Source organism: Podarcis melisellensis (assembly GCF_964234715.1).
Source record: "Podarcis melisellensis genome assembly, chromosome: 13".
NCBI lineage: Eukaryota > Metazoa > Chordata > Lepidosauria > Squamata > Lacertidae > Podarcis > Podarcis melisellensis.
This window is the reverse complement of record NC_138545.1, coordinates 36738226-36759248: the sequence shown is the minus strand read 5'-3', so window position 1 is coordinate 36759248 and position 21023 is coordinate 36738226. Positions and strand designations below refer to the sequence as shown.

General features: G+C 47.8%; 1 protein-coding gene across 2 annotated transcripts in view; it reads right to left on the bottom strand.

Moving 5' to 3' along the window:
* LOC309354179 (G protein-activated inward rectifier potassium channel 1-like) overlaps window positions 1-21023 on the bottom strand; it is a 230459-nt gene that overhangs the window by 2857 nt on the left and 206579 nt on the right. For both annotated transcript variants that reach the window (XM_081884177.1, XM_081884176.1), the window contains one exon: window positions 10436-10652. In XM_081884177.1, the coding sequence (XP_081740303.1) occupies window positions 10436-10652 (217 nt within the window). The remainder of the gene's footprint in view (window positions 1-10435; window positions 10653-21023) is intronic.

The following is a 21023-nucleotide window of genomic DNA, read 5'->3' as shown; positions in this document are numbered from 1 at the left end:
TAATAATAATAATAATAATAATAATAATAATATTTATACCCCACCCTCCCTGGCCAGAGCCGGGCTCAGGCCGGCTAACACCAATAAAATCACAGTAAAAACATAATAGGGGAAAAAGAGAGGGGGGAAAAACACCAATTTTAGATACAGGTTAAAATGCAATTTAAAATGCAGCCTCATTTTAGAGTAGCTGATAAATCAAGACCATAAGGGGAGGGAAACATAAGGGTCAGATCGAGTCCAAACCAAAGGCTAGGCAGAACAGCTCTGTCTTGCAGGCCCTGTGCAAAGAAGTCCCAAAGGGCCTTGTCTCCTGTGACAGAGTGTTCCACCAAGTCGGGGCCAGTGCTGAAAAGGCTCTGGCCCTAGTTGAAACCCATCTAACCTCCTTGAGGCTTGGGACCTCCAAAGTGTTGTTATTTGTGGACCTTAAGGTCCTCCGCGGGGCATACCAGGAGAGGCGGTCCCGTAGGTACGTGGGTCCTAGGCTGCATAGGGCTTTGAAGGTCAAAACCAGCACCTTAAACCTGACCCTGTACTCCACCGGGAGCCAGTGCAGTTGGTAAAGCACTGGATGAATGCGATCCCATGGCAAGGACCCCGTAAGGAGCCTCGCCGCAGCATTCTGCACCCATTGGAGTTTCTGGGTCAGCTTCAAGGGCAGCCCCGTGTAGAGCGAGTTACAGTAATCAAGCCTGGAGGTGACTGTCACATGGATCACTGTGGCCAGATCAGAGTGAGAAAGGTAAGGGACCAACTGCTTAATATGGCGGAGATGGAAAAATGCCACCTTTGCTGTGGCTGCAGCCTGCGCCTCCATGGAAAGGGAGGTGTCGAATTTCTTGACCCCCCAACCTCCAATTTTGGGGGTCTTGGGCATGGAGCCTGCCCTCGCAACCAAGAAGAGATGCAAACTGCAAACTCTCGCACGCCGTCCTTTGTTACCTGGGCAGGTAAGGCCACGCCCCCTCTAGTCACCTGCAAAGGAAGTATGTCCCAGCCAGGAGGAAACAGGAAGTTTTCGACTGGCTGGGCCAAACATTCCCCTGCATGTCCACTCTAGGAAAACAAGGAATGTTGTACTTGACTACTACTTATGTATCACATCCCACACCCCTTCCTTCTTAGGGTCAGCTAAACCCATGTGTGAACGCCACTCATACAAGGGGCATTTGGGCAGTAGCAGCAGCATCCTACCCTCCTATTCTTCCCCACCCTGCCCCATGTTGGCTATTTCCTGTCTCTCTGCAACGATGTTACGCAAAACCATGAGCTACCTGCTCCATCGTTCATCTCCCCTGCTATTAGAGAAGACCCGGTTAATTTGAGCTACTCTGGGAGACACAGCCCAAAGACGAGTCTGCTCTAATATCCGATGGCAACAAATGACAGTGAGTGATTGATGATCTAGGACTGCAGGAATTCTTGGGGAAGGGAAAAGACGTGTCTCTCCTGTCGTTTGAGATTAGCACTGGCAGTAAAAATATGGCTATTAGCGTGTCACATCCTATATTAAACATTCACCGCATTATTAAATAATAAATATACATATTAGGGACAAATGCCCTGATCTGGAAAATGGAGTTTGCATATGTGGATCTACCACACTGGGTGTGCATCAGCTTGTTTTGTGTGTTTGTGTGCAAAATTGCACGCAGCAACTTGGAAATAACTGCATCAATGTAGTTCTCCATTCTGATCCCAGCATAGAAAACTATGCACCAGTTTGTGCTGCTGGAGTTATCCATTGGTACAACAGTGTGCAAAGCAGCCGTCTGTCTCTTCTGTGATTCTCAGGATTGGCGTTATAAAGCCATGCTTAGCTTCGCCTGAGCAATTGCCCAAAGGCCCTTCTTGCTTGAAAAAGACAAAGTCCCTTCTGAGCTGCGCGTACGCCGAGATGAAAAATAATTAGAACTACAACATTAACAACATTAATAAATTCCGCACCCAGGCAACCCTAATCCCGTGACAAGAAAAGCTCTGTGGGGTGATCTGTATAAATCATGCAAATCAAACCTATTTTAGGATCTCCTCTTGTTTTGCGTAATGCCTGCTCTTATATTGTACGCTTATCTGTTTTGTGGATGGGCCTCTTCCTACGAAGCATCTTGAATCCACGATACAATTAAAACATACGTAAAGCAATCGCGCTTGTAATAACAGTTAAAAACCATTGCATATTTAGGGGGGGGAAACAAGGCCACACAACTTCAAACCCAATACAGATTCCGACTGTTATAAAAATATCTGCTTGGAATGCTTGCTGAAAAAGGAAAGCATTTAACAGATGTCAAAAATACAAAAGAAACAGCACAACATAGCAGTTTTTATTTTAGATGGTGTGTTGTTTTATTTTGCACAGTGCACAGTTTTGTTTTGAAAAACCATCTTCCATAATTTAGGCTGCAATCTTATATGCCAGGTGTGGGGAACCTCTAGCCCCCCCCCAGATGTTGCTGAACTACAACTCCCATCATCCCTGGCCATTGGACATGCTTGTGGGGGCTGATGGGAGTTGTAGTTCAGCAACAGAGGTTCCCCGCACCTGCTATACATACTCACTTGGGAGTAAGCCTTATTGAACTCCATGGGACTTATTTCTGAGTGCACAGGATTGCACCGTTATCCTGAATTGTGGATAAGGAGGACGAGGAGCTATGAATTTTGTTTAGCCATCTCCCTGGCTTCTGAGTCCAGTAAGGCATTGCCTACATGCTTTCAGGTGTGCCTTCATACCCCGAGTGTTCAAAATTTGCTTTAAAAGAAAAGAAACTGTGAGTCTCAGGTAGTGAAATTCTGAGCCCCAAACCATGCTCTGTGCCCCTGCGGAACTGCAATGTTCACAGTCTGTCTTAAGTCCCACTGTAGCGTTAGCAGAAAAAGCTTCCTTCTAAAAGCTGCCTTAAGCAGCTATGGTTGGAACTACTGGGCTGGACTCAAAGGTAGCCCAGTGCTAGATTTACTTATAAGCTAAACAAGCTATAGCTTAGGGCCCCACTCTCTTGGAGGCCCCCCAAAAAATTTAAAAGAAAAAAAAGGATGTACATTTCCAAAATATAAGACAAAACAACGAATTAAATAAAAAGCAACAGTGTTTTGTTTTGGGTTGTGTAGGCTCCTATGATGTAAATCATGGGCCCCGCCTGCTAACCTGCTCCCTAAAATATCACTGGTTTGCTCATTTCTATATACCTTTAGATACCTATTAGGTCCATAAATTACCATATAGCATATATTCAACACAAAAAACAGTGATGATTTGTTGTTGACAAAGGACAGCTGGACATATAAAGGGCCCCATTACCTTCAGTAGCTGAAAGGTAAAGGTACCCCTGCCCGTACGGGCCAGTCGTGTCCAACTCTAGGGTTATGCGCCCATCTCACTTAAGAGGCTGGGGGCCAGCGCTGTCCGGAGACACTTCCAGGTCATGTGGCCAGCATGACTAAGCCGCTCCTGGCGAACCAGAGCAGCACACGGAAACGCTGTTTACCTTCCCGCTATAAAGCGGTACCTATTTATCTACTTGCACTTAGGGGTGCTTTCGAACTGCTAGGTTGGCAGGAGCTGGGACTGAAAGACGGGAGCTCACCCTGCCGTGGGGATTCGAACCGCCGACCATACGATCGGCAAGTCCTAGGCACTGAGGTTTTACCCACAGCGCCACCCGCGTCCCTGAGGTAGCCCCACTGAAATCCATGGGACAAGTTAGTAATGGCACCGATTTCAGTGGGACTAGCTAACATCTCTGCCTTCACGAGACAGGAAGGGCAGCATATGGCTTTACAAAGGGGGACGAAAGAGTGAGCAAATCAGAGCTAAGTTTGCACAGTTCATCCATCAGTTCTGTTTCCTATGGAGGTAACAAATCACCTGCTGTTCCATCTGGTGACAGTCAGTCTCCGGGCGGCCTTTATTGACTTAGCTAGATTTGCTTATGTGCTTTCCATTAACCCCCTTTTAACTGCCACATTCAGCCGGGCAGTTCTGAAGGTTGCAAGACGCATAATGGAGAAGGATGCTCTTGCGAGCGGACGCGGAATGCACATTAAGATAAAACGTCGGGAAAGCCTTTCTCCGTTTTCGTGCATGCTCAGGGGTTTTGTTCAAGCCCAAGAACTGGTTCTGAATAGTAGAGATTACCCTCTGGACAACATGGGGAACCTCTGAACACAGAGGTGCCAGAGAGGAATCACAGCCCGGTCTTCCTCCTGCTGCACAGCCCCACAATTCTTCTAGGATTTAGGAGACAAGGGCTATGGTCATGCCATTCCAATCTCCAAGCAGTGAGAAGCTCTTGGGGTTCCAGTGGCTTACCCATGGTTTGGTTTCCATGGAACAGAGGTCAGCAGAGATTGTGGTGTCTTTAGGATATATTGACTGGGAGTGGCCACCGAGACCATATAACACCGGTCCTGAAAGACCTACATTGGCTCCCAGTATGTTTCCAAGCACAATTCAAAGTGTTGGTGCTGACCTTTAAAGCCCTAAAGGGCCTCAAAGGGCCAGTATATCTGAAGGAGCTTCTCCACCCCCATCGTTCAGCCCAGACATGGAGGTCCAGCTCCTAAGGCCTTCTGGCATTTCCCTCCCTGCGAGAAGTGAGGTTACAAGGAACCAGGTAGAGGGCCTTCTCAGTGGTGGCGCCTGCCCTATGGAACGCCCTCCCATCAGATGTCAAGGAAATAAACTATATGCTATGGTTTTTTTTCTGGGGGTACACAGGGGTACACATACTCCTAAACATATTGTGAATCTAAGTTTGACCTCATTGAGGGGCAGTATTTCAATATGAGTGGGAAAATGAGAGTACCCCTAAATATTTTTTTAATAGGAAAAAAAGCACGTCCTTCCACAGTCGCGATATAGGTTTCCAGGCGGGAGCTGATCATTGTGAGGGTTTGCCAAGCATACCTTCCTCTTAGCACGTTTCTCCCTTTTGTCCTGAGTTTAAGCATCTTCAAAGCCCATGACACCTTTGGTAAAGGCTGTTCTCCAACTGGAGCGCTCACAGGCCGGTGTTCCCCAGTTGTCAGTGTTTATACTACATTTTCTTAAGATTTGCTTTGAGAGAGTCTTTAAACCTCTTTTGCTGACCACCAGCATTACGCTTTCCATTTTTATGTTCAGAATAGAGTAGTTGCTTTGGAAGACGATAATCAGGCATCTGCACAACATGAACAGCTGACCCTGCTTTCCCCCCAGGTGGACCTTTGGACCACATCATCTCATGAACAATCTTTGAGCAAGTGCGGGGTGCCACTGGTGGGCGGGGCCAGGGGAAAAGGGGGTGGAGCAAGAGGTGTGACTCTTACCTCTGTACAGGAAGCTACATTCCAGCCTTATGGAAGCCAGATGTTTCTACAGCCCCCACCCTCCTGCCTTGCCAATATTTTCATCTTCCATCCAGGCAAGGAAGACGCATTATCACAGATCAAAAATACAGTCTGGCCAGGGAAAAGTGCTTGAAGGAGTGTGCAGAGAAGGCCAGGGAGGGGTCTAGGGAAGAGAGGGATGTCCCAGAGTTTCCTTATAGGGCTGCACTCTGCCTGGGGGCTGGAGGCTCCCTGCACCTGATTTAAGAAGGGTAAATTACGCTTGACGTTACATTTGATTAACGTATAATTTCCTATTTAAAATGTCAAATGACATTTACGCAGCAAGGATGGTTGGGCTGGAACGCATCCACAAAATTAATTGCGCTCCTTGTGGCTTTGACATTCAGCTGCTGAACTGTGTTTTTCAGGACTTGGACGAAAACGCCAGGAGAATCCTTTGCCAAGCAAATCTTCCCTTTGCTTGGATTTGTGCTGTATTCTTCTTACACTCTCGGAGAGCCAAAGTGGCATAGTGGCTAATGTGCTGTACTTGGGTATAGGTGCAAATCCCTACTCAGCCGTGGGTGGTCTTGGGCTGTGAGCCCTACTTTTCAGGGTTGTTGTTGTTGTGAAGCTAAAATGGGTGGTGAGGGCGGGGAGGAAACAATGCGCCTTACTCTGAGATTGCTGGAAAAAAAGTGGGACAAAAATATAATAAATACGTACACCACTCTTCCCCTTCAGCTGCTCTGTTAACTCTGTTTAAAGTTGATGGGGCCTAACAATATTAACCATATTATCAAGGGCTCATTTCCCTGTGTGCTCACTAATACCATAGGATTATAAATGTCAGAGGATGGTGTCTAAGAACTGGAGGAGGGAGCCTTATCAGCCATCTAGTCTATTCCCTTGCTCGATGCAGGAGAGCCAAAGAGTTAAAGCACTACCAGGGCACAGCCATCACCTGCTAAGAAAAGCTTTTCAAAGGCCAAATGGGGATCGTCCTTCTATCTTCCTATATACATAAAAATGGAAGGCTGTTGTCATGTTGCAGTTCACGTGGTCACCAACAGGTGGCCACATCAACTCCAACATGACCACAGGATGTCAGGTGGCCTAGGCTGCAGCTGTATTCATTGGAGGGGGAAGCACCTCCAATGGTTGTGGGGATAGGCAATGGGATGGGTGAGGTATAAAGGTAAGGAAGGTTGGGCCAATGTGGGTCTTGGTGGGTAGGCAGGGTTGGTGAGCAGAGTGAGGAGCGATGGCAGCCCCTGGTGAAGCAATAAATAAGTAATGACTGCGCAAGTCAGCTGACTCATATTCAAGTCAGTGCTGTTTAAATTTCAAAGACCAAATTTAAAACCACAACAACACGAGGCACATGTCAGCGGAAGAGCATTTTGCAGATTAGCAGTCGAAATCTAACATGGGGAAGTCTTGTAGCTAATGACCACAGAGCTGCAAATTTCTAGATAGGCAAACTTAGACCATAGAAATGTAACTGGTGGAGAGAGGGCTCTGTGTAATGTCATTTCCCCTGTTTCCAGTGGCGGGAAGAAATGGGAGATATAAAGCCTTCTCCTCCTCATCTGTCTGTTTCCTCTGTCTCTCTCTCTTTCTCACAATATCTTTCATGCAGACGGATATCTATCTGTACTCTCCCCGAGCGCAGACTCCATTTCTGTACAGTGGTACCTCTGGATGAGAATGGGATCTGTTCCGGAGCTCCGTTCACATCCAGAAGCGAATGGAACCTGCGTCCGCAGGTGTGAGGGTTGCGATTCGCTGCTTCTGCGCACACGCGTGACGTCATTTTGACCACCTGTGCATGCGTGAGCGGCGAAACCGGGAAGTAACGTGCTCTGTTACTTCCAGGTCATCGCAGCACACAACCTGAAAATACTTATCTCGAAGCTACTTCAACACGAGGTATGACTGTATTTAACTTTGGCTGTTGAAAGCAAGAAGTATTTTACCTGCACAACTTTGCTGTGTTCCCGTGCAAGACTGCCAAGTAAGTAAACAATATATTTTAAGCTTACTTTATAAGTTGTTGCCTGATTCTTTTATTAAGAGGGAAGCAAAGGGGAAGCCAACCTATTTCGTTGGCTGGGATTGACTCATAAAATGAAAGTATTCACAGCATCAGGTTTTAATACTCCACTCGACCCCCACACCCAACGGAGATTGGAGGGATAAATTGCAACTAATATATCCTCTCCTGCCCATTGATAAACCATCCCACACATTTTGCTTGCCTGGCTGGCTTTAGAGCTGCTGCAACTTCACACAGAACAGTTTTCAAAGTGCAGCGGGGAGACTGCTGCCAAACTTGAAAGCTGGTCCTGGGGCTGAGTTGGCAGATTCTCCAATTGACACCTGAGGTGGGCTGGCCCAAATTAAGCCCTGGAATAACGTGAGGCTGCTCTTTTGCTTCCCTATCCCAATAGAACAGGACTTCTCCTCTTTCAAGAACTGTAAATGAGAGCTCTCTAAAAGAGAGAGGGAGAAAAATCCACTTATCTCTTTCGTTGTGCTATACACTACAGAATCAAGGCTCATTACTATAGAGCCAGAGGGTGAAGTCACATCATTAATCTCTCTGTAACCGTCACGTTTGCTAGACTCTTCCCTCTGAAGCAGATAGGCCTCCAGGCTAAACACACAGAGGAATGGGGAGCCTCCGACAACTAGGGTGTCCTACTTTTCTAACAGAAGCCAGGGCTCCCTTGCTTTCTCTTTCCTTGAGAGCAGGAGGGCAGGAGGAGAGTGGCAGCCAGCCAGCCAGTTTGCGATGATGAAAACACCTGATTCAGTGGGCAGAACCAGGAAAGGACTTTTATTGGAGAGCTGGCAGAAGCTGGCCACGTTTTTTTTAGATACCGTATTTTTTGCTCTATAAGACTCACTTTTTCCCTTCTAAAAAGTAAGGGGAAATGTGTGTGCGTCTTATGGAGCGAATGCAGGCTGCGCAGCTATCCCAGAAGCCAGAACAGCAAGAGGGACTGCTGCTTTCATTGTGCAGCGATCCCTCTTGCTGTTCTGGCTTCTGAGATTCAGAATATTTTTTTTCTTGTTTTCCTCCTCCAAAAACTAGGTGCGTCTTATAGAGCGAAAAATACGGTAGATAGATAAACTTTATTCGCATTAGCCAACGGCCATAGCAACATAAAACAAGCAATATATACAAATTAAAATATATACGAATAATAAAATACAGCAATGGGTAAAAAGGGCAATCAAATGACCAAGATTATCATTCAGATAGTGACCCTTAATCTCATTGCACCCTTGATAAACCTAGCAACCTTCGCTGTTGTCTGATCCTTTTGATCTGATAAAAGAAAGAACAATGTGGCCTCAGATGGTCGGCCTGGGATGGTAAGTAAGAGTGGGGTAATGATCTCATTCCTCAGATCTTTATAAAGGTGACAGGACAGGAGAACATGGGCCACTGCTTCCAGATTACCATCTCCACAGGGGCAGAGTCGTTTCTCAGTTGGCATCTTTTGGTATCTGCCCTCAAGTACGGCAGAGGGCATCACATCCAATCTGGCCAGTCTGAAGGCACGTCTGTATTTTGGGATAGTTACAAATATGGTGCCAGGGAATCAAACTGAGAAGGGGGGGGGGGAAGACATACTAAGGACAGAATTTCTTTATAATGGCCAGATTGTTCTGTTGCTCTAAGTCCTTCAGACGCTGTTCAATTAGCCTTTTTGCTTTGATAAAGCCCGTCATGAGAAGCTGATGTGGGCCACGTTTTTTGGCGGGTTAAGAAGAAGCGGAGAACGGACGTTTGTTTTCTGGCGAACTTCTAGGGCCACAAACACACCACCCTTTTAAAGCAGTATAATGCCACTGAAGGGACGCGGGTGGCGCTGTGGGTAAAACCTCAGTGCCTAGGACTTGCCGATCGTATGGTCGGCGGTTCGAATCCCCGCGGCAGAATGAGCTCCCGTCGTTCGATCCCAGCTCCTGCCCACCTAGCAGTTCGAAAGCACATCGTAGTGCAAGTAGATAAATAGGTACCGCTTTATAGCGGGAAGGTAAATGGCGTTTCCGTGTGCTGCGCTGGTGCAGGCTCGCCAGAGCAGCTTTGTCACGCTGGCCACATGACCCGGAAGTGTCTCCGGACAGCGCTGGCCCCCGGCCTCTTAAGCGAGATGGGCGCACAACCCTAGAGTCGGACACGACTGGCCTGTATGGGCAGGGGTACCTTTACCTTTAATGCCACTTTGAACAGCCACACAAAGACGAAACAATCGTCATTTCTTCTTAAGGATGCTGAGAGCTCTTAGGAGACCCCATTCCCTTCACAGAGCTACAATTCCCAGAGGGGTTTAACAGCCAACCCCTCTTCCCAGGGAACAGTGGGATGGGAAACCTTTGGCCCTCCAGATGTGGTTGGCTCCAGCTCCCATCAGCCCCAGTCAGCAAGGCCAGTGGTCTGGGATAGAATCACAGAATTGTCTTGGCACAAAAATGGAAGCAAGAAAAATCACCAATGAAAGAAGAATGGCGGATGAAATTGATGGACTATGCAGAATTGGATAAATTAACAGGAAGGATTTGAAACCTGCGGGACCAGAGATTCTTAGAAGACTGGAGTAAATATACGAACTATTTGAAAAGTAACTGTAATGAACAGATTACGCTAGTAGGATTGCAAGAAGTTTTGTAAGGATGACTATCTGAAATATTGCAAGAAAGACTATGCGGAGAACTATTAGTTAATGATAATTAAGAGTAATAGAGAAATTAAGAAATGCAGAATAAGTGATAAAGAATGGAAAATCACCAGAGGTGTTGATGGAAATCTAAAATATTGTATAAGATAAGAAGTTATGTTATATGATTGTTGGAAATGATATGTTAAAAAAACTAATAAAAATGTATATGTATATATAAAAAGAATCACAGAATGGGGCTCAAACTCACAACAGCCTGAGATTAAGAGTCTCACGCTCTCCTGGCTGGGCTAACCATGGGAGATGTATTCTGGCAGCACCTGAAATCCCACAGTGGCCCCCATCTTAGCACTATGCAAATTATTTATTATTATTATTATTATTATTATTATTATTATTATTATTATTAGTCAGCACTGTACCTGTAGTTTCGACGATGCCTTCCAGGATAACGACAATCTCGAACTGCTCGCTCCGCAGCGATCTCTGTGAGAGGGCAAAAAAAGGGCTCTTTTCGTTGATTTCATGGCAGATGGTGAGAGGAGAAACGAGGAACAGTTGGTCGGCCCCAGTTCCGAATCCAACGTCGAGCTCGCATTGGTCTAGTGGCAGAAATTCACCTTCTGGCGTCTGTCGTGACTAAAGAGAGAGAGAGAGAGAGAGAGAGAGAGAGAGAGAGAAGTCCCACTGAGTCGAGAGCAAATCTCACAGCAGCAAAATGATAGGAACTTTCTTGAGGTGTCTGTATGGTGTACCTTTCGAGCTGCAGACACTTCACTGGAATTATAGCTGAGAGAGGATTTTGAGTGGGGTGAGCTGAACCTGGGTCTGGGTGCGATCTGGGTGCAAGACTCTCTCAGGCAAATCAATGGTAATATCTTGGCCCCACCCATTTCATGCAGGCACCCAGGCCTTCATGGCGGAAGAGCAAACTCCCCCATCAGCCAGAGGACTGGTCCGGGTTTCACCCTCCAAAACGGGTGAGGAAGAATCATACTGAGCTGTGTGCCAGTGGCAGTCAATTCTGTGTCCAGGCCAGCTGTCTACCAGCTCCGTCTGGTACACAGGCTGAGACCCTCCCTGTCTGCTGACTGTCTCGCCAGAGTGGTGCATGCTCTGGTTATCTCCCGCTTGGACTACTGCAATGCGCTCTACGTGGGGCTACCTTTGAAGGTGACCCCAAAACTACAACTAATCCAGAATGTGGCAGCTAGACTGGTGACTGGGAGTGGCCGCTGAGACCACATAACACCGGTCCTGAAAGACCTACATTAAATAAAATAGGGAAGGACACCCAGCTGTGCTGATTAAGTCAGGCACAGGCAAATTCGACCCTCCAGATGTTTTGGGACTACAACTCCCATCATCCCTAGCTAACAGGACCAGTGGTCAGGGATGATGGGAATTGTAGTCTCAAAACATCTGGAGGTTTGCCTAGGCCTGGATTAAGTGTTGCAATGTTTGTTTTCCATCACTAGGAAAAGCTACAGTTCTGGGAATTGTTATTTCTAGATGGGCGATTCTGCTCCTCTTTTGTTTTTGCACGTCATGGACACATTAATAGAGAGGTGGATTTACACTGGCCTGTAGCAGATAGCTCAGTCCGTAGAAGATGAGCCTCGTAATCTCAGGGTTGTGGGTTTGAGCCCCACATTGGGCCAAATGATTCCTGCATTCCCGGTGTGTGTGTGTGTGTGTGTGTCTGTGGACTAGATGTCCCTCGGGGTCCCTTCCTATTCTATAATTCTATGTCCACACATCACTCTACTTCATCAGTTGCCCTGCAGTGCTTCTCACGCGATACCACATTATTGCCACAGGAAGGGATCTTCTTATGCTGTAGGGCAACAAACAAAAGCAGGGCAAAAAAGAAAAGACCTAACCCTAACCCACAAATACACAACAACCCTGCAACATTTGCGGCATTAAAACATTATGGGAGTTTGGCATCAATTCTCAGGGCAGTTATGCCTGCTCCAAAACTTTCACAGGCGCAAACAGTATTGAAGGGGGCATCACTTATAACCATCGTGATATTATCATGAACAAGGCTGCCTGGAAGAACCTGATTGGATGCCTGCCCTGCCCCTTCCCCACTCCCAACCCCACCCCCCAGGGAAGGAATTACAACACACGTGTGTGCGTGGTTAGAAGCAATTTTCTGGACTGTGGTGGCTACTGGGGGGAAAAGGCAGACATTGCGGCTGTCTGGTGCATTTCTGGTAATTAGCGGAGGGATGGGGAATTAGCAAGGTGTTGACAGCAGATATGGGCTGAATCATCTTAAAAGGGGAAGAGGGAAATCAAATGAAAATGAATGTGCAGAACGGCAGCTGTGATATACGAGATTCCTTGCAAGCGGTGCTGTTTTGCAGGGTGCCAGAACTTCCCCCTGAACGCCTCCCTTGCTCTCTTATAATGGTGCCCACCTGAGGGGTGCCGGAACCGAGTTCTGGTGAGTTTGGGATGGAAACCATGCCCCCCTCCCTGCTTGCAAGACATTTGATCAAATAAACTCAGGTTGCGAATGTGATCCGTGCGGGAAGGACGTTCGCAACCCGCAGCGTCCGCAACCTGCAGCGCCGCATCTGTGGGTCACGATTCGGTGCTCATGCGCAAAGCATGATTTAGCACTTGTGCGCATGCGCAGAAACCTGGAAGTAACCCGAAGCATCTGTAACCCGAAGCATCTGTAACCCGAGGTATGACTGTAAACAAAAAAGCATCTTGTGGACCTTAAAACGTCTGTTCTGGACGCACCCAAAAACTGCAATCTGCTCCCCAAACACGTCTCCATTCTCCTTCCCTTTGCCGCAGAAGCACCAGCATGCCTTGCCGACCTGAATTAGCCAGACATGTGTCCCCTGATTTGCTCACTGTCATCTTTATGAACCAACATGTCAATCCTCGCTCCTGCTCAAAACCACATTGCAATTCGCCTGCTAACCCAATGTGATGTTCTGTGCCCGAATGGCCAAGGCTCCTTTAATATTATTATTCCTGACCCACATTGCGCATGCACACCCTGCCCCACTGAGGGAACCGGTTTCCCAGTGGATGATGAGAGCAGGCAAGAATGGAGGTCAAAGGGCTTTTCGAAAGGCTCCCACAAAGCATGGTTCAGACTGACGATAGACAGGAGCAGAGGCGTTCAAGCTGCAGAAGGCCTACTGGCCGTGATGGCAATGCTCTCTGGCAGCAGTGCTTCTGAAACTGCAGGAGGGAGAGAGGGCTCTTGCTTGTGGGTTTCCTACAGCCATCTGGTGGGTCACTGTGAGAAAAGGATGCTGGACTAGGTGGGATATTGGCCTGACCCTGCGAAATGAGAACTGGAAATGGAGGAAAGGAAATTATTAGAAGTCATTTTGTGTGAATGGCTTTATAGGATCGGGTCTAAATAATGCAACGTCGAAAAAAGAAAGAGAGAGAGAGAGAGAAAAGGAAGGAAGGAAGGAAGGAAGGAAGGAAGGAAGGAAGGAAGGAAGGAAGGAAGGAAGGAAGGAAGGAACACCCTTTCTGAGCAATGTGAATAATCAGAGGATGTTTATGCAGGCTGAGACCCTACCTGCCTGCGGACTGTCTCACCAGAGTGGTGCATGCTCTGGTTATCTCCCGCTTGGACTACTGCAATGCGCTCTATGTGGGGCTACCTTTGAAGGTTACCTGGAAACTACAACTAATCCAGAATGCGGCAGCTAGACTGGTGACTGGGAGCGGCTGCCGAGACCATATAACACCGGTCTTGAAAGACCTACATTGGCTTCCAGTATGTTTCTGAGGACAATTCAAAGTGTTGGTGCTGACCTTTAAAGCCCTAAATGGCCTCAGTCCAGTATATCTGAAAGAGCGTCTCCACCCCCATTGTTCTGCCCAGACACTGAGGTCCAGCGCTGAGGGCCTTCTGGCGGTTCCCTCACTACGAGAAGCCAAGTTACAGGGAACCAGGCAGAGGGCCTTCTTGGTAGTGGCACCCTCCCTGTGGAACGCCCTCCCACCAGATGTCAAAGAGAACAACAACTACCAGACTTTTAGAAGACATCTGAAGCCAGCCCTGTTTAGGGAAGCTTTTAATGTTTGATGCATTACTTGTATTTTAAAATTTTGTTGGAAGCCGCCCAGAGTGGCTGGGGAAGCCCAGCCAGATGGGCGGGGTATAAATAATATATTATTATTATTATTATTATTATTATTATTATTATTATTATTATTATTATTATTCTTCAGCTTTTTAGCACAGCCCTCCAGAGCTCAGTCTGGCCCTTGAGACTCTCTCCAGAAAACATCCCTCTCACCAGCCTGGCTAGATTGGGGCGCACTTTCAAATTCCCCAAATGAGGGGTGTTAAGAAGTTGTAACACGACTTGGGAATATTTTGGCGAAACAAGTCCCGTGGAGAAGCAGAGGGCAGACTAAGCATAAATAAGGGAATGCTAGGATAGTTCAGGAAATGCTTTGAGGCTCACAGTGGGTGAGTAAGCCTAATATTTCCTTCCCCACATTAACAAAATGCGGCTGCAGAGATACCTGCATCTGTTCGCCTGTAGGAGGAAAATCAGGTTAGCGGAGGCCATTTTCAGCATGGTGCGGCTGGGGAACCTGAGGGGTAAAAGGGCCCAACCTTTCTCTTCAAATCTTCTGTGGGAAACTGCAGCCTCCAAGAAGTGCCTTTTGTAAAAGGGGGAAACTGGAAACATTGAATAGAAGAGAAGAAAACTCTGCATGACTCAGCATCACGGGCAGTTTGACCCTGAGGAACAAAGCAATGAGTAAGGCATGGCCTGAGGAGAACAAAAGGAGTGAGAAGGTGGTATGAAGAAGACTTCAGAAAGCTGGTGCCCACAGGATGTTTTGGACTACAATGCCCCGTCAGACCCAGCCAGTAGACAAGGGCGACTGTGTGTGTGTCTGCCTGCCTGTGTGTTCTGACAAGCAAGTGAGACAAGGCCTTGACACTTCTAGGAGGAGGTGAAACTTCATGCTGGCTGAGGTGTTGTTGCCAGAGCTTCTGATTATTTCCCGTAATTACCGTAAATCCGATTTCAGTGACCTAAGTTTTCAAAAGGGAAGGCCTCTTGGATATGAGAGAGGGTCACACACAGGGGCATCTTACCCATAGAGGCTAGTGGCACGGGGTGCCGGGCGCCAAGTTCTGGAAGGTGCCAGGGAAGAGTCAGAGGCTGGATGCGGTGCCTCCTGGCATCAGTTTGCCACCCTTGCCCACTTCCACCATGCTGTGCTGAAGCAGCTCCGTGCCTAGAGCCTCTGTCTGCCATGGCCACTGTGGCATGAAGTGGCCAGCTGAGCTGGAAGCCGCCGCGTCCAGCCTCTTCCCCTGCTGAAGGAGCCGCCCTCCTGCCAATGCCAACCTCCTCCAGCCCCGCTGGCAGTGCCATCCTCCCTAAAAATCTTTGGGGAATGGGGTGTGTGTGCGTGTCCCAGAGGGAGCTTTGCACCATGGAGCCGGATATGGATAAGACGGCCCTGGTCACACACCCTCCAACATTCCTCTGATGAAAATTAGGTTGTTGTTGTTGTTTGAATTTATATACAGTGGTACCTCAGGTTACATACGCTTCATGTTACATGCGCTTCAGGTTACAGACTCCGCTAACCCAGAAATAGTGCTTCAGGTTAAGAACTTTGCTTCAGGATGAGAACAGAAATCGTGCTCAGGTGGCGCGTCGGCAGCAGGAGGCCCCATTAGCTAAAGTGCTACTTCAGGTTAAGAACAGTTTCAGGTTAAGAACGGACCTCTGGAACGAATTAAGTACTTAACCCGAGGTACCACTGTACCTTTCCCCGGGGGTCTCAGGGTGGTTCACAGAATAAAATCAAGATATAAAACCACAAAATACCTAATAAAAATAAAAACAGAAACCCAATACCCCTCTCCCCACAAAAAACACATTTTAAAAGGGCATAGGATATAAATCTGATCAGCCAAAGGCATGGTTAAAAAGGAACGTTTTTGCCTGGCGCCTAAAGGTATATAATGAAGGTGCCAGGTGAACTTCCCTGGGGAGAGCATTCCACTTGGAGGGTCTGCAGCAGACAGGGCATACTCTCCTATGACACTGATTCAATAATTTCCACATTAGTGATTTGGGCATGAGTGCCAATCCTGCTTTTGTCAAGAAACAGTACCGTCCATGCTGATATTAACAGTGGTATCCATTTAGTCATACTCAGAGCAGACCCACTGCGATTAAGAGGCATGACTTACTTAGGTCCATTAAGTCAAACGGGTCTACTCAAAGAGTATAATTTAGTTGGCTGCAACCGTGGGAGACAACTCCTGGGGCCGAAGTCCCTTTGCCCCCCCCCCAATAAAATACTTGAGGGCACCCCCAAAGTTGATGAGCATTGCCATTCAAATGGTGTGTGTCTTATGATCGATTATGCGGGATGGGGCTTACCCCGCCCCTCCCAATATTTTATTCAAGTCGGCACCCCTACATGGGTCTCGTTTTAATTTTGAGAATTGGGTGGTTTTTTTCATTTCTCCCCCCCACCCCAATTGCCCGCCTGCAGCCCCAGAAGCTTGCAAAGGACTCAAACCCTAGAGCTGCCCGTTCTCTAGTCTAGAAACCCCCTCTCCCCCCTGTTCTTTGCTCCCGGCGCGGCACGTTGCGCGGAGATCCCCGCGGCGCGCGTTTTTACGCGCCAGACTCCTTTTGCGCGCAGCGGCGTTCTGGCGGGGTTGCTTCCTAACGCGCCAAGGTCTCCGCTTCTCCCCGCTTCGCTCCGGAGGAAGCAGGCGCACGTGGACCAGCCAGCCTTCCTTATCGGAGATGGGGATGGCGAGAAGCCCGAAGGCGGACGGCGCGATAAGCCTTATCTCCCGGCCGGGCTCGCTCAGTCGGCGGACGGAGCTGCTTCTCTAATCAGGTGCGGGGAAAAGCGGAGAGGCGCCGCCGCCTGCGCTCAGCCACACGTGGCCCGGGAAGGAGGGAGCCCGATGGCGCGCCGCTCTCGCCCGGAGCTGAGTTGGGCACGTCGAGGCTAGTCGAGGCTAGTAGGACCCGTCGGGGTTGTTGGAAGCTGGGCGGGGGGGGGGGGCGCAGAATAGGCCAGGACACCACTGAGAAGTAGGCATGGGCGTATCAATCAATCAATCAATCAATCAATCAAGTCAATAAATAACAATACTTAAAACTAAAAGTAGAAATTGTAGAAGGATAGTTTTCATGAGCACAAAAGGAAGATAAAAGAACTGTTGAGACATTTCAGTCCAAAACTACTCATGGGCCAAGCACAAAAATTATTGAAAAGCATTGAAAGTACTCAATTTATTGAGGTTCTGCCCTCCTCCCCCTTATGAAAGCTTGCTTACCATAGTGGGGGTATTTTCTACCTGTGATTTCCCAAAAAAGTTCAACAACTACTTTTGGGGGTGATCTAGAAAAAGCTCGACAACTTTAGCTCGACAACCCTCTAAGAAAAATCCTGGCTACGCCCATGAATTTGCGAGACAAGAGACAGAGGATGTTGACAGGTGAGTGTCTTGCCCCCCCCATAAATCCTGGCTATAGCCATGGAAGTAGGGGTGCCAACTTGAAAAAAATAATGGAGGGGGCAGGTAAGCCCCGCCCCACATAATCACATGATTAGGCACACGGACACCATTTTAATGGCAATGAATGTCCATCACCTTTGGGGGCTCCCAGCCCCCCTCAAATATTTTACTGAGGGGGGCCGAATAAGGCCTTTAGAAATTGGCTGTGATGCTGAGAAGACTAGGAAGGAGAAAGCCCTATGGAAGAGGGTCTGTCTGGCTTGGAGAAGCACTATGCATTACCATCTTAAATAATAATAATGAATAGCAATAAATGCTTGGAATAATATTAATAATCTGGAAAGGACACCAGCACCAGAGTCTAAATCACCTCACTTTACTACCAGCTTGGGGCTTGTAACCCTGTCCTCATGTTTCCCACACAAACCTCTCCTGCCTTGCTCTCCATCACCAGGTAGCTTCAAAGGTAGACATCTTCTGGAGCTGTTGTTTCCACTGAACTATGGCTAACTCCAACTGCTGGTAGGCTTGCAGCCTCCATGAATGCATTGAATCTCTTTTTGTCCAAACCACCTCTTGCAGCAGCAGATTCCCACCAGTTTTGCCAGCCCTGAAGTGCTTCCTACGGTTATGTCCTGAACTCAACGTCCATTTATTTCATTGGGTGATCACTAGGTCTCGGATTAGGAATAAGGAAGGGTGTGGGGGAATATCCACTTTTCCCACTCTGCCTCTGAGCATGCGCAAAATAAAATCACCCCTCAATGGCAGTATCACATGTTCAGAATTAGAGACAGTGGTTCGAAGGCAGAGGTTGTATCCTGAATGGGTTCCAGTACCTCTGTTTTAAGAAACAATTAATAGAAATTAAACCCTTCTTGCTTGATCACCCCAGATGTGTGGGGGCTAGCTATGGTAACACAGAGGTGTCAGAATGGCAACATACAAGTGCTCAGAAACACTCTTCACATAACCCACAACTAAGCCTTAGCAAACTCTGAGGCTGAGCCCCATTTATATTAAGTCCCAGGGCTTTCAGAGTCCTCCTGAAACTCTTCCGAGACCAGGTGTACAGCCTGGGAGTCATTTTGGACTCACAGCTGTCCATGGAGGCGCAGGTCAATTCTGTGTTCAGGGCGGCTGTCTACCAGCTCCATCTGGTACGCAGGCTGAGACCCTACCTGCCCACAGACTGTTTCACCAGAGTGGTGCATGCTCTAGTTATCTCCCGCTTGGCCTACTGCAATGAACTCTACATGGGGCTACCTTTGAAGGTGACCCAGAAACTGCAATTATTCCAGAATGCGGCAGCTAGACTGGTGACTGGGGGTAGCCACTGGGACCACATAACACCGGTCCTAAGAGATCTGCATTGGCTCTGAGTACAGCTCAAAGTGTTGGCGCTGACCTTTAAAGCCCTAAACGGCCTCGGTCCTGTATACCTGAAGGAGCATCTCCACTCCCATCATTCAGCCCGGACATTGAGGTCCAGCTCCGAGGGCCTTCTGGCGGTTCCCTCACTGCAAAAAGTGAGGTTACAGGGAACCAGAGGTAGTGGCACCTGCCCTGTGGAACACCCTCCCACTAGATGTCAAGGAAATAAACAACTATCTGACTTTTAGAAGACATCTGAAGGCAGCCCTGTTTAGGAAAGCTTTTAATATTTAATGCTGTATTGTTTTTAACACCAGAGTGGCTGGGGAAAGTCGGCCAGATGGGCGGGGTATAAATAATAATTTTTATTTTTATTTTATACGAAGTTCTGTTATACTGTGGGGACTAGAGACTTGACTTTTTAAAATGAAATCAAAGCAGACATTTTCCAGGGGGCTCAAGTGTTGTGACAAGACAGCAGCAGCAGTAGCTCTTTAGAAAGTTATGGATGCTGCTCCTTATATGACCTTCAGAATCAAGGCTGGCAGAAGTGCCAAGGTGCCAGCTTTTATGTGCTGGCTGCCAGGATGACCCCCACGTGCCCTTCTGGTGCTATGATCTGTCGAAAGTCTCCCATCGCTCAGCGGTCCAGCAGCGACTGCCTTTGATAGTCAAAGTGCCTGGGTTTTGGACTTGGGCCATGTCAGAGAACGGCTTGTTCCGCGGATGCAGGAACTTGCGAAGACAGCAGAGGAATGCGGGGCGACAGCTTGAAGCACTTCCTACTCCTGCGGCTGCGGCTCCAGCAGCAGGCAGAGCTCTTGCCAAGAGGAACAAGGGCTGGCTAGCTGCAGATTTCCCCTAAATGCCAGCCACCGGTGCAAGAACGAACCCCAGAGCTAGTTTGGGATTTTGCACGGCCGGATCGGCATTGTAGAAGAATAGCTGGGTTCTTGCTGGTGAAGCCATAAGTAAGGCAGATCTGGGCTTGCCTAGTACGTTACAGTGCTTGGCAATTGCAGTTAGCATACCCTCCAACGTTTCTTCAATGAAAATAGGGCTGTCTTATTCCATAATAGGGACGCGGGTGGCGCTGTGGGTTAAACCACAGAGCCTAGGGCTTGCCGATCAGAAGGTCGGCGGTTCGAATCCCCACGATGGGGTGAGCTCGCGTTGCTGTGTCTCAGCTCCTGCCAACCTAGCAGTTCGAAAGCACGCCAGCGGAAGTAGATAAATAGGTACCGCTCTGTTGGGAAGGTAAATGGTGTTTCCATTCGCTGCTCTGGTTCACCAGAAACAGCTTAGTCATGTATACGTGCTCCCTCGGCCAATAAAGCAAGATGACCACCACAACCCCAGAGTCGGCCACGACTGGACCTAATGGTCAGGGGTCCCTTTACCTTTATTCAATAATAATAATAATAATAATAATAATAATAATAATAATGCTCCACCCATCTGACTGGGTTGTCCCAGTCACCTTGGGCAGCTTTCTGAGAAAATATGCAACAGTGATTTTAAGGAGGTCAACAACAGCTTCTTAAGAAACGTGTTGAAAGAAAACATCAAATACTGTAAGCATGTGTGATACAAATCCTAAAAAGCTGTATAGCAGGCATAGGCAAACTCGGCCCTCCAGATGTTTTGGGACTACAACTCCCACCATCCCTAGCTAACAGGACCAGTGGTAAAGGATGATGGGAGTTGTAGTCCCCCAAAAATCTGGATGGCCGAGTTTGCCTATGCCTGCTGTATAGAATGACAAGGAAACGAACTTGGTTTGTGTTAATAAGAATGCCTGGCATTATATTTGCAATAATAGTCTGGAATTTTGGTAATTTGTCACCAGACAAATCTTACTACCCAGATTTCTAAGTGGCACTATACACCCCCCCCCCCGAAATTAAAGAAGGTTATAGGATTGAGAAGAGAATATTGACAAAAACATTGTGGAAGAAAGGGGAAGGTAGTTTTCCATATGTGGTGGAGATATCCATGCAGAAATCTTATGGATTATTCATTTCGTGATAGGTTATAATCTCCTAGGTACTTCAGAGGCCCTGTTGTTGGGGGAGTTTTTCAAGATTATGTAAAGGAGGGACTTTCAAGGCATTATTCAA